At 38.3% G+C, this 13750-nt stretch overlaps 1 protein-coding gene across 1 annotated transcript in view; it reads left to right on the forward strand.

The window, feature by feature from the left end:
• The window catches only part of LOC108430898 (teneurin-1), a 283207-nt gene that overhangs the window by 90300 nt on the left and 179157 nt on the right, over nt 1–13750 (forward strand). The window contains exon 4 of the mRNA XM_017703711.2: nt 10235–10472. Within this exon, the coding sequence (XP_017559200.1) occupies nt 10235–10472 (238 nt within the window). The remainder of the gene's footprint in view (nt 1–10234; nt 10473–13750) is intronic.

Here is a 13750-nt window from a genome sequence, read left to right on the forward strand (position 1 = left end):
AAATATTCTGCCACAAACAGACAACAGCAAGAATTTGTGTTGAAACTAAGAGGTTTAGGCACAAAACCCTCTCAGAGCATTAGCAAAGTGGTTTTAAACTATACACGACAGCAGCATGCAGGTTTTATGAGGAGCAGTGAATGCTTCGGAGAGCTTAACATTGTTTTTGTGAGCTGTACTAGATGTCTTATCCGATGTAAAAAAAAAAAAAAGGAATTCTCACATGACGTGGCAAACAAAGGGTTTCATTAATGGCCATGTATGATTTTATGACTGATATGGATGCTTGAGTAGAAGTCTGAGTAGCGTGGTCATTCCCTCAGTACATAGCCTACATGTTCCTACTGTCATTTGTCGAAACTTTTATGACATCTTCTAAGATAACGTGAATAATGGGACACATTAGATCGCATCATCTGTCAATAGCCATCTTGCCGCCCTGACGGATGAGCTAATTAAACTCATTATCGGAGAGTCTAGTTTAAGAGGTGCCTAGTAATGAACCTTCAATTATATCTCTCTTTCAGTGCACAGCCAAGCACGCTACCATTCATCTTCGGGTCGGCGCCTTTTTCGAAGGTGCAGCAGACAGAAATAGAAAAGTGCCAGTATTGCATGAGAAGAAAGACTTCGAAATGGCTCCCAATACAGACAATTAAAGAGTCTCGCAGGTAATATGCCTGATGCACAGAATGCTCACATAACAGGCGGCTGTGTTTTGGGGGTAGAGAGAATTTTGTGACGGCACTCCCCTAACCCCCACCCCAACCCCCCTTCTGAATTCTGAATGCCTTCAGCCCAGGTTGCGCATAAAGCCTTTGTGCAGTTCGCTCTGTTTGTGCCCCAATCTCGCTCCATGAAAGCATTCACAGTTAATGCTGTTGACTCCAGCGAGCATTGATGGAGCTGCCGAATAAATTTCCATACATTTCGATCCACCAAACCCCCACCCCTTTAAAGCACAAAAATATAATTACCAGGTGCTCGTTCCTCTGCAGCTTTGCGCTTCACTAATACACAGTCATGTTTGTGAAAATTCACTGTTGGGTTTTCTGCTCTTTGGTTTTCTTTCGTCGTCCTCCTCACATTTTCTTTTTTGCTCTCTCAAACTAGCCTCCGGGTCTTGTGTCATCTGCTCTTGGCTGCTGAGTCCAGACTTTTATTGTACTGAGGCTTCCAGTATGACGTTCCTTGTTACAGCTAATGCATATTCAAGCCGGCGGCTCATTATAAGCTTTGGATCTGGTTTCATATGGTGCTTGCAAGACAGCTCTGTCACCAAGTGCACCGCGTCAAGACAGTAACCTCTGGAGCAGGTGGCAATGACACTTGCCTGGAGAGTGCAACACAGACGCCCTGCGGTACAGTTTGAAAAAACCAAAAGCCGGAGGACCTGGCCATTCTGCAGCACTTGTCATGAATGGCAGAATGAAAATGTGGTCTTTTTCCCAAGAGAAAGGCAACTCAATGCTTGGCATCTGAGGGCTCTCAAATGCTTTTAAAAAAGTATCTTCAGCTTGTACCCCCTCATTGGCTGTCATAAGCGCAGCACAAAAACCCTAACATGGCATTTTTTTTAGAGGTGCCTTGTTATTTTGGGTTGTAATGCTCTGATTGCTTCTACGAATAAAACATTACAGAGCTTGTGTTGCTCCTGACTTAAATTCAAAGATGGCAAAAGGGAAGGCTGTGCATAATTTGCAATTTGATCTGTGTGTAATCATGCTGTAATCTTCTTGTCATTATCAGGTCTCCAGCATCATCTTGCCCCTCATTGTGTCATTAGCATCATCATCATTGGCATCATCATCATCATCATCAGTCATTTGCACTACACCCATCAACACCCATAATTATCATTAACAATTATGAATCAGCTTTCATCAGTTTTCAGTTTCTCAATTGCCACATCAATATCGCCACGTGTTTCACAGTCTTACTATTTTCAGTTTGATATTTAAACCAGCAGCTTATGTAAATGAAGACATTACCACTTCTGAACCTTCAATATCAGATACTGGATTTCAAAATGCTGTTTTTTGGGAAAAAAGAAGCCTGCGGTAATTTTGATGCTTCGACCTTTAAATCTCCAGATTAAAGAAATATTTTATATGAAATAAATTCAGAGAAATGCTTTTCAGATAACAGTCTAACTAAAGGGTGCTTTGAGAATAATAGTTCTACATTTGACAAGCTATAATGTACTGCAATACAGACAAGGACCTGCAGACTAACAAGCCTTCCAAGCTGATCCACAGTTCTCAGATGTTTGTATCTGATAAAATAAAGCGTCTTAAGCCATGACCAAATAGTTTGTCTGATTTAAAAGAGATTTGTCGTAGCACCATGACAACTTAAATAGTCTCACTTTCTCCAAAGCAGTGAGGCTAGTTAAGGTGAGGAGTTCTCTTTTTTTTCATGCTCATATTCCTTTGTGGATCTGCTATTATTCCACTGCCTCTTGGAGAAGTGATCTTATTCAGCCAAATATCATGAAAATGATGACACTTTCTTGTGTAATCTAAGGACAAGCACTGCTCATACCAACTGCTTCACCCATCAGCCTTTCCGAAAACTGCACAGCACATCATTCTCAAAGATTAGGACCCAAACTAATGATCCCACATTAGCATAACCTGCACCAGTCATAACCCCTTGGCAGATCCCTAAGGGTCTATGGCTGGTTTCAGCGTATTTGACACGGTGATTTAAGGTACGGTGTATAATTTGTCACTTTTTGATTTTGTGAAGCAGAGAAGGCTAAGATATTATCAGGAAAAAGTGTTCCGTTAAACCCAGTGAAGAAGTGTACATTAATTTAGTTATCCTTCAATCTTTTCAATCCCATTTATTATATTTGTGTCATTTATGTACCAAAAACAATTGCACCTGTTGTGGACCATAGACATGTGGGGTGAATGGTATAGCTTGAAACTTTACATTACACTGCATCTGCACTGTACTGTAGCAGAAAAATGTTAAGATAATACATTGTTTTTTTTTTTAACAAGATATACATATGCTTTATTCAAACTAATACCAGATACTAAAATTTGAATATCTCTTCATAAAGTTTGTTCTTCTAAAAGGCATTATTGACTACTTTTACTTTACACAAACAAGAAATACCAGTATTTTTTTAATAATGCCACCTTTACTAGAGAAATGAAAGGTGCTTTACATTATGCTTCAATTGTTATTCTTTTAAAGAAACTGTATATGGTTGTATGAAAAAGTTTAAACATGTTTTGTTGCTGATCATCCAAGTGAAAGAGATTTATTAAGGGCAAATCCAAACCCAGGGTCAAGACAGTCCAGGGTCATAGGTCGGGGGGCAGACATGACAAACCAGAATACAACAGACCAAACACCACAGCAGATAACAATTCAGACAAACAAAGACCAGCACCAGACTAATGAAAACACAGGGTTTAAGTACAAGAGGGCTCATGAAGGTTCACAAGACACAGGTGGAAACAAATGCACATGGAAGATAAAAACACAACACAAACACATGGACAGGACTAGGAGGGGCCAATCGTGACATATCACATTTCCTTTTAACAACACTCAATAAGCTTTTGGGAACTGAGGGCACTAATTGTTAAGCTTTGTAGGTGGAATTCTTTCCCATTCTTGCTTGATGTACAACTTCAGTTGCTCAACAGTCCGGGGTCTCCATTGTCGTATTTTGCGCTTCATAATGCGCCACACATTTTCAATGGGAGATAGATCTGGACTGCAGGCAGGCCAGTCTAGTACCTGCACTCTTTTACTACGAAGCCATGCTGTTGTAACACGTGCAGAATGTGGCTTGGCATTGTCTTGGTGAAATAAGCAGGGACGTCCCAGAAAAAAACGTTGCTTGAATGGCAGCATATGTTGCTCCAAATTCTGTATGTACCTCTCAGCATTAATGGTGCCTTCACAGATGTGCAAGTTACCCATGCCATGGGCACTAACACACCCCCATACCATCAGAGATGCTGGCTTTTGAACTTTGTGCTAATAACAATCCGGACAGTCCTTTTCCTTTTTGGCCCAAAAACAATTTGAACTTTTGCACTTTGCGTCAGTCCATCTCAGATGAGCGGGCTGCCTTTCTAAGTGTTGTTGATATATGGCTTTCGCTTTGCATGGCAGAGTTTTACCTTGCATTTTTAACTTGTGTAGATGGAGCAACGAACTGTTCACTGACAATGGTTTTCTGAAGTGTTCCTGAGCCAATGTGGTAATATTGCAGTGCCACCTGAGGGATCAAAGGTCACAGGCATTCAGCGTTGGTTTTCTGCTTTTCAGCTTACTTGCAGAGATTTCTCCAGATTATCTGAATTTTTTGATGATATTATGGACTGTAGATGATGAAATTCCTAAATTCCTTGCAATTGCACATTGAGAAACGTTGTTCTTAAACTGTTGGACTATTTGTTCATGCAGTTGTTCACAAAGTGGTGAACCTCACCCCATCCTTGCTTGTGAACGACTGAGCCTTTCAGGGATGCTCCCTTTATACCCAATCATACTCACCTGTTTCCTATTAACCTGTTCATCTGTGGAATGTTCCAAACAGGTGTTTTTTGAGCATTCCTCAACTTTCCCAGTCTTTTGTTGCCCCTGTCCCAACTTTTTTGGTACGTGTTGCAGGCATCAAATTCAAAATTAGTGAGTATTTGCAAAAAATTATAGTGTTTCCGTTTGAACATTAAATGTCTTGTCTTTGTAAGGTGTTCAATTGAATATAGGTTGAAAAGGATTTGCAAATCATCGTATTCTGTTTTTATTTGTTTCATACAACTTGAGGGGCATTGGAGTTGAGGTTGTATTCTAGCGGGAAAAAACTTTTAGCTCAGTTTCTATTTATTTGATTTTAACATATTGCAAAAAAAACATTCAATATGAATCCAGGTTATGTTTTATTGTCACAATTTACATTAGTGCTGAAGTGTGTTTGCTGTAAATGATGTGTTGCTTGTTTTCCCTTACAAAGAAAATGTGTAATGTGACTAGTACTGCCTTAACATTTGTTTATGGCTGTGTATGTATGACCCACGTTGGGTCAAGGAATTAAAATCATACAGACATGGAGAAGGTGAGAAATGAGCCTTTTATTTATGTCCCATGAATAAAAACTGAGCACTGTCTCCATGTAACACAACAGGTTTCATACTGAGCAATTAAGTGTGGCGAATGCATTGCTGACAACACAAATGTTAAGCTTTATTATTGTCACATTGTCTTTGCTGTATTAATATACATAAGACAAATGGTTTCACATTTGCATCCAAAAATTCATGACTCCTGCAGAAAATCCTTATTTTCTGAGTCTAACATATAAACACAAGTATCTCAAGGACATCCAGGGCACTTCTTCTCAGTGAATGACAGAAAGAGAGAAAGACAAGAGAGAGAACACTTCTAAACAGAGACCCCTCTGAAAATGTCAAAATGTCCAACAGCCACAGGAGGCAATCTCATTTCACGGTCACAACCATTGCCCAATATTAATTTTGTTTTATCATGCCCTTATTAAGCTAATCTCTGCCCTGAGAAAGGGGAAGAGCATTTTGGTAAGCCATGCTAATTTTTAGCGTTAGCTAAACTAATTTAGTCAGTTCATTAGCCACCATTTGCCGGCATCTCTGAAGTTCAATTACACATTTATGGGCAGTGGAAAACCAAGCACACAAACTAGGGAGAGGTGGAAATGCTTTAATGAGCATGAAATGTGTGTTTATGATGAGTTTTTATATTTGTGTGATTGGCAATTTGCAATAGCTTGCACACGGCACCTGCAAGGCTAGTCAAACATACTTGAATGGTAATGCTAAATTGCTAAAATATATCTAGTATATTTACATGTACAGCATTTAACAGACACTCTTATCCAGAGCAACTTACACAAAGTGCTTTCTCTATCTAGAGAAAGTATCTTTGCTAGATACCAATAGGTTAGAGAGAAAGACAGTCCTGAGCTCAGATACTGCTAGAAACAAAAAGTCACTGTTGATACCGAGAGAAAAGGACACAGTAAAGCAAATTATCATCTTTTTATATTCACTATTTCCTGCATATAACTGCTTACAATTAATGTGCTTTGAATTACCCTTTTAAAATATCCTTGTTAAATTCAAATAGGGATCCACTGATTTGTGAATTCTGGACTGATTACATCTGATCTACATTATCTATTATTTAGATGTGCCCGGTTTAGCATTGCAGAGAAATTTGTATAGGCTTCTAAATGCAGTGAAAAAAATAAAATGGATTTTAGCACAATATAGCATCTCCTAAACAAGCATCAAATATCTGTTGAATATAGTTAAAATCTAAACATCTGTCTGATGCTGCTTTTTTTAAGCACATGTGTGCAGGTACTCTGATACCACTGTGAATCCATAAATATAATTATATCAGTTGTCTGCCAAAGCAAGTGTAGCAGGCCATGCCATTTATATCCAAACCACACTCTAAACTGTTGCTCACACTCTAAGCTTTTGCTTTAAGTACTTCAGACAATTCAATTTATATTAAAATAAAGTGCAGCTCTGTATAGCTTGCTTATTATTTGTACTACAGACCTTCATACTTAAATCAATTTGTGTTAAGATTAATTCTGACTACAGTCAGAAGTGCCTGTAGTTGTAGATTCCCACTTTTAGTAGACCTGTAACGGTTTATGGCAATGTGACATAACACTGATATAACCATGTCATCAACATGTAATGGCAGATGTCATGACAGATTACGTTACCTAATATGTTTTGTCATCTGACAGCTCATTTGTTTCTCTGTCAGAAGCATAAACTGTTGAGTTATATGCTTTTGTTTTGTGTCTACAGCTCCATGTGTTGTTATGCTGAAGACTCACTCTCCTGAGCTGCGGGTGTATCTGTGATCATCCTATTATTATTAATTAATCATCATCTCTTGAACTGGCTCTGTGCATCCATTACTACTATCAGATGTTAGATGCTGGAAGTCATGAGCTGGCAGGGCAAACAACTGCAGCGAGTGTTGACAAAATATGATATCTCACATTCTGCATTACAGAGTTGTTGTCCAGCACATGGAATCATTGGCAGCTTTCAAATAGCTTTCAGCTAGTACTTAAAATATCACTACAGGCCCGAGCCAGGCCTTGCATTATTTGTGCAGGCAAGAAGTCATATTGGGCAAGTTTACGGCACTTTGGCTGTCATGTCCCAAAGCTACTGCAGCTAAGCTCACTAATGTACCATCTGGCTCAGCCACTGCTGCACACACACCCACTCACACACAAACACACTCACTGCGCTACCAAGCATGTCTGCTTGGTGACACAGAGCTCACTAAGATTATCAAGCAGTTCTCATATACATCATCTTTATCCCATCAGTAGTTGTTATAGATGTATATATTTGGCAGTATTTTAGTAGTGCTTTGCAGTGCTCAAGACTATTGCTATTGCCTTCTTTTTATTACTATTATTTTTGTGCCACATTTTTATCCTTTTTGGGATATCAACACCAAATTTCTGGACTGGTGTGCTTGTATGCAGTTTTTTTTATTGGACATATGGTTACCTTATAGCAACAGTTTTTTTCCCATAGAAAGGAATAGCAGAATGCCTTAGCAACACCTTGACAACAACCCGGAACACTAGCAACCACCGAAGATGATATAGCAACCTGTTAGCAATATTGTAGCAAACATCTAGATACATCGTAGCAACAACCTGAAATACCATAGCAGTGCTAACAAAACTTTAGCAACCACCTGGAATCACTGCATTTTCTTTAGGAAATATTTTTTTCTGGTTTATTTTGGAGTTCTCTGCCAAATAACCAGTGGTTGGTCTACATGAAGGTACCACCCCCATGAATGGGTGAAGGCTAAGCATATGTTTCTTTGCAGCTTGCTTCCTTGTCATGATATAGTAATCTCCTCAGCGTGTTCAGAAGAGAAAGTAAAATCCATCTAAATGTCAGGTTGGCTAGTGCATCATTAAGTGATGGAGAAGAAGGATGCTGTCATTTATTTTTTCCAGTGAGAATGTATCCAGTTGCAGCATTCACAAGCATTCACTAGATGCATTAAGCACAACATATACAATATAAAAAGGAACAGCAGAGTTAGCATTCATTTCTGCTACAGCAGTGTGGGAGAGGTATTTTTATAGTTTATATAGTTCATATTTCAGAAAGCCTTCAAGGGATTTCTTATAATACCTTCATTAAAAAGTTATCCAACTGTCAAAAGTGGGCATTGCAGTGTTTCACATCAATCTGGCTCTGAAAATAGTAAGAGCAAAACTTAAGTGGAACTTTGAAAATGATCAAACACGATATGCCCTTTTAGATTTCATATTCAAAAAGACATGTCAATATGATACACCACAGCACTTGAAATGTCTTCATGCAGTTTTTGAGCATACTTCATGATGTTTTCCTTGTCATGACGTTACAACGGACTCATGTGAAGGACAGCTTGCCCTAGCTTTTCCCTGTGAAATGTTCGCTGTTTTGAATAGTACACAGACTAGTGCTGTTTGAAATGTTTTGTTGGGCTCACGTGACACCGTTGCATGTTCAATAACGCTTCCGTAGAAAGGCTAGATTCGCAACTCTTGCCGCACCTCTGGAAGACACATCAAAGAACCATCCAATAAACTTCACACAAAGACTTCACATCCCACTCAGGCGGTTTTGTGATTTTTTTTTCCCTTTGTAATGACTTTTATTTCACACTTCACGTTTTGTCTCAGTGTGAGCTTTGTCTTGAAATATCTATATAAGCAATAGCATATATCTGAAATCAGATCTGGAGAACTGAGCCCTAGCTTCTGGAACAAATATGCCCATTTGGTAGTGATATGGACTGATAGTCTCTGGGGAGAAGAGAGCACACTGTGGAAAAATCTGTTTTTAAGAGTTCTTCAAAACAACACAATTCTCTTGACTAAATGCTGCACCAAAAAACTGCACAATTGTAAATAATTAATTGATTGAACTGTTTGAATCCTAGACTTATTATTCTGTTATTATTATTATTATTATTATTATTGATCTTAAGGCTTGTTATTCAGCAACTGCTATGAAACTGTATGTAAGCTATGTACACTACATGTCGAGACACCATTCAGTGAATTCAGCTAATTTAAGGTGCACCCATTGTTGGAGCAGCCTCACAAGAACCTAACATCACCATGCCCAATGCAAACTATGAGCTAGAGTGATATAAAGTTCCCCAGAACTGGGCTGTGAAGTGATTATTTGACTGATTGTTTGTTTGTTTGATTCATACTTTAGATTCTTTGGAATACATTAGAGTGATGTTTGTGATCCAGAGCTAAATGTCATCATCAATGCCTGACCTCACTAATGCTCTTGTGGCTGAATTCGATCAAATCCTCATGGCAATGTTCTAACATCTAGTGTAAAGGCTTCCCAGAATAGCAGCGGCTGTTACTGCAGCAAAGGGGCAACAAACTATCCATTAATACCCTTGACTGTAGAGGGAATGTCCACAAACCTGTTCTGCCAACAACCCTGTCTACAAACATTTGGACATATAGAGAATGAAAAACTGAAGTTTAGGTCCACATTTAGGTGTCTGGGGTGCAGGAAGTTCAAGCTAATGGTACAATTGATATATGCTATTGAGATGCTGCAGCTTTTTTCCTATAGCATTATTACTCAAATCATAACTTTGAAGAGAATTTCTCACTGGTGATTTCTTCTCCATGGTCTTGTCTTTACTGTGTCAGTTGCTAAATCATGTACTTTAATTTGCACAAAAGGTTAATGTGATTTTAATGGTGCTATTGTTTTACTGGTGCACAGTTCAGTCACCACTGCAGTTCAGTCTTCATTGCACAAACCATAAACTGAGTTAGAGTTATATTTGGGGTTGGGGAGCATGATATTTTCTTTTTTTGTGATAAATTGCAACAAGACATACTTTCCTGATTTCAGATACTGAGTGTAGTGTTTGTAGAACACTGAATGACTGCATCTGTCTTAAAAAAAAAATTAAAAGACCATTTATAGTATATGTTCAATCACAATCATGAATTTTGTTGGTGCAATTTGTCCATCCCAATTTGTTCAAGAAGCTTTGAAAAATCTCTGTTTTCATATACATTGTGTATTAAGAAAATGTCAGCTATCATGATCCCCCTTAGTTGGTTTGTCCTGTGTGGTTAATTTGGTTCACATTTGTAAGTGACTGATTTGTTTGCTGTGTATTTCTGCAGAGCTTCCGAGCAGTCCAGGTGGGCAGTTCACCTTCCGGCCTCTGCCCCCTCCACCTCCGCCCCCGCATGCCTGCACCTGTGCCCGTCCGGCACCTTACGCCCACGTCACGCTGCAGAGGAACACCATGCCCGTCCGCAGCCAGGCCAGCCAGGTGTCTGAAGCAAGCGCTGGGCAACCAGACAACGCCCAGCTCCACAACAACTGGGTCCTGAACAGTAACATCCCTCTGGAGACCAGGTCAGTTCAGAGAGCTACGTTGAGATCCTTTTCCATTCCATTTGAATAACCTAATTAACCCAAAGAAGTCACTATTATCACAGTATCATTGAAGGCAAAAGTTAAGATGACCCTTGTCACATTACATTTTGATGATTTATTTAAAGTTAGAATAGATTAACATATGTATTCTCTACAGAGAACAAACCTAAACACATCATGTTCTGCAAATTTTAGTTCACAGTTTCTGTTTCTGCTGGGTTTAACATGCTACAAAAAAAGAAAACATAAAAACTTTTGCACAAAGCTACACTTTATGCTTCATTTTTCTCCAATATGTCAGATTCAGCAAATAAACAATAATTGTGCAATAATAGTGCAGAAGTGTATTCTTTTTAGTATATTTGTTTTCATTTGACTAAGAGCAGTGTTTCCAAAACCAGGGTAAATATACCAGTAATGTTGGGGATACATAAGAAACATTTGGACATTTACATGTCACATTTACAGTCTTTACTTCTGAAATGTGCTACATACACATTGCATACAAATGGTATGCATACATGAGAGGTGAGTAGGATATTTATAGTATCTAACACATGGTTAATCTGTGCTCTAGTTCTTCGATATTTTACTACTTATTCATTATTATTTGTGTGAATCACAATTATTTATATATAGCTGTGTTTGAAATGAAAGCATAGTGTTCTGGGACCTTTTCTATTCAGGAGAAACTAAAGAGTCAAAAGGGCAGAATCAAATCTTTTCATACAGACTGTAAATGTTAATGTAATCCCTTAATTGACATGCTGTGTATTTTAAAAATCTGATTACATGGTTGCATTTGAACAATACAGCCAAACAACTCTACTTTTAGGGGTTAATAAACAGTTCTTCTTTTATGAAACCATCCATTTATTTTTAGGTTTTCTTGTACCATTTTTGTAGGCTGTTTCTTTTAATGAGGCCAGAATATTTGCTACCTAATGCCTCATATAAGTCAGAGAGTTGTTGTAAAAGAATCCTTATTGGATGACTTGCAGAATAATTGAAGCTCATGATGACAAGAAGCTCTCGGATGACAATAATAGTTGCTAAAGCGTTACGGCTATGACTGTGTTATTAGTTGCCTAGTGCGTCCCATCTGGATTCCTTTTTGCATGAACATCTGTGGTCTCGAAGAAAGGCTTTGTCAGATTTGTAACTTCCATTTCAACTTTTATCCATCTTCCACTGTGCCAACTGCCTTAGATTTCATGCCCTGAGAACAATTTGCTTAAACCACATTCTAAACAGCCAGTGTCAATAATGACTGTGCAAAGTGACTTGTGAGGCAGCATGTAGAAATTTGTCTCTAAAAGGATACAGCAAGACAAATATTCTGTTTGCATTTTTAATGAAGACTTGGTAACAGCTGAATTCATACATTAAATGACTTGGGATGAGATTGGCACCCAGCCAGCCATGAAGAAAGGTTTTTAATAAGATATGAATCTGCCCGTAATTAGATCCTCTGCTCACATTCAGGAAAAAAAGAGAGAAGGAATAGATGCAGTGACTATTTAAATTAATGATTGGTTAAATATAAATATCTGAAAGGGGCGACAAGTCAAGTCTAATTATGTGGCTTTATGTCTGACCAAACTCAATTCCGCTCACCATACGTGCTCTTTGGTATTCCAGCTGCAGTTTGGCAAATGTGAGTGCAGTTCAGCCTTTTTTTTTCACCTTCAGGCTTATCTGTCTTCTTAGTTCATATGTTGCTGATCATGTTTTAGCTGAACGTATAGTTTTGATGTTAAACCTGATGATAACCACTGACAATAAAAAATTGGAAAGAAATAGCATCACTGAATCAGGATAAAAATGAAAAACACACAAAAGCATGGTGTCTGATTCACCATGTAAAGCATTAAATAGCAATTTAAAAATAAGTGGTGTCAAGTCAGATTTCGCAGGACTTTTTCGGGCCATGTCATAAATCTTTATGTATTAACGTCACAAGCACAGATTCAAAAAGAAAGTCTCAGTGTTTAGGTCTCAAATGCAAAATCAACATTATACTTACAATGACAATAGCAGATAAGATCAGAAGGCATGCCCTTCACCAAGTTTTGGCTGATTTCACTTTGAATACTCTTGCAGCATGCTCATCATCATCAGCTTCCTCTAAAGCACAACCAGCATCATTACAAAATGTTTTACTGCATGTTGCAAGCAGTTATGTATTCCTATCAGAGAGGTTTCTAAATCCCAAATTCTCAAATCTTATACAGTGTAGCTTCAACTACAACCCTATTTCCAAAAAAGTTGGGACACAGAATGTAAATAAAAACAGAATGCAATGATACGCAAATCATGTAAACCCTTTATTTAAATGAAAATACTACAAAGACAACATATTGAATATTAAAACTGAGAAATTTTATTGTTTTTTAAAAATGATATGCCCATTTCGAATTTGATGCCAACACGTTCCAAAAAAGTTGAAATGGGGGGATGTTTACCATTATGTTTCATCACCTCTTCTTTTAACAAACTTCTGTAAGCATTTGGGAACTGAGGAGACCAATTGCTCTACTTCTGAAAGTGAAATATTTTCCTGTTATTGCTTAAAATAGGTTCTCAGCTGCTCCTTAGTTTGGGGTCTCCTTAATTGTATTTTGCATTTCATAATATGCCAGATTTTATCAGTGGTGACAGGTCTGGACTGCAGGCAGGTTTAGCACCTGGACTCCTTTAATGTGGAGCGATGCTGCTATAATACATGCAGAATGTGATTTTGCATTGTCTTGCTGAAATAAGCAGGCCTTCCCTGAAAAAGATGCTGTCTGGATGGCAACATATGTTGCCAAAACATGTTTATATTGTTCAGCAATAATGGTGCCTTCACAGATGTGCACATCACTGATACCATGTGCACTAATGCCCCCCTATACCATCATGAATGCTGGCTTTTGAACTGTAAGCTGAGTGGTCTTTAGCCCAGAGGACACAGTGTCCATGATTTCCAAAAAGAATGATTTCCCCATCTTCACTTCTGACTCAGACTCTCTGGGATGCTTTTTTATACACAGTCATGTTACTGACCTGTTGGGAATTAACCACCAGGTGTTGTTTTAGCATTACACATCTTTACCAGCCTTTTGTTGCCCTGCCCCAACCTTTTTGGAACATGGTGCTGGAAATCGGGTTGTATTTTTCTTAGTAGACTGTTTAAACAAGCCAAAAGATTCTGTTGAAAGTGCGCATTTTAAACTGTTATTGCATGTCACAGTTGTGGATTTGAATATCATGAA

The sequence above is a fragment of the Pygocentrus nattereri genome, chromosome 8, assembly GCF_015220715.1.
Source record: "Pygocentrus nattereri isolate fPygNat1 chromosome 8, fPygNat1.pri, whole genome shotgun sequence".
NCBI classification, from domain to species: Eukaryota; Metazoa; Chordata; class Actinopteri; order Characiformes; family Serrasalmidae; genus Pygocentrus; species Pygocentrus nattereri.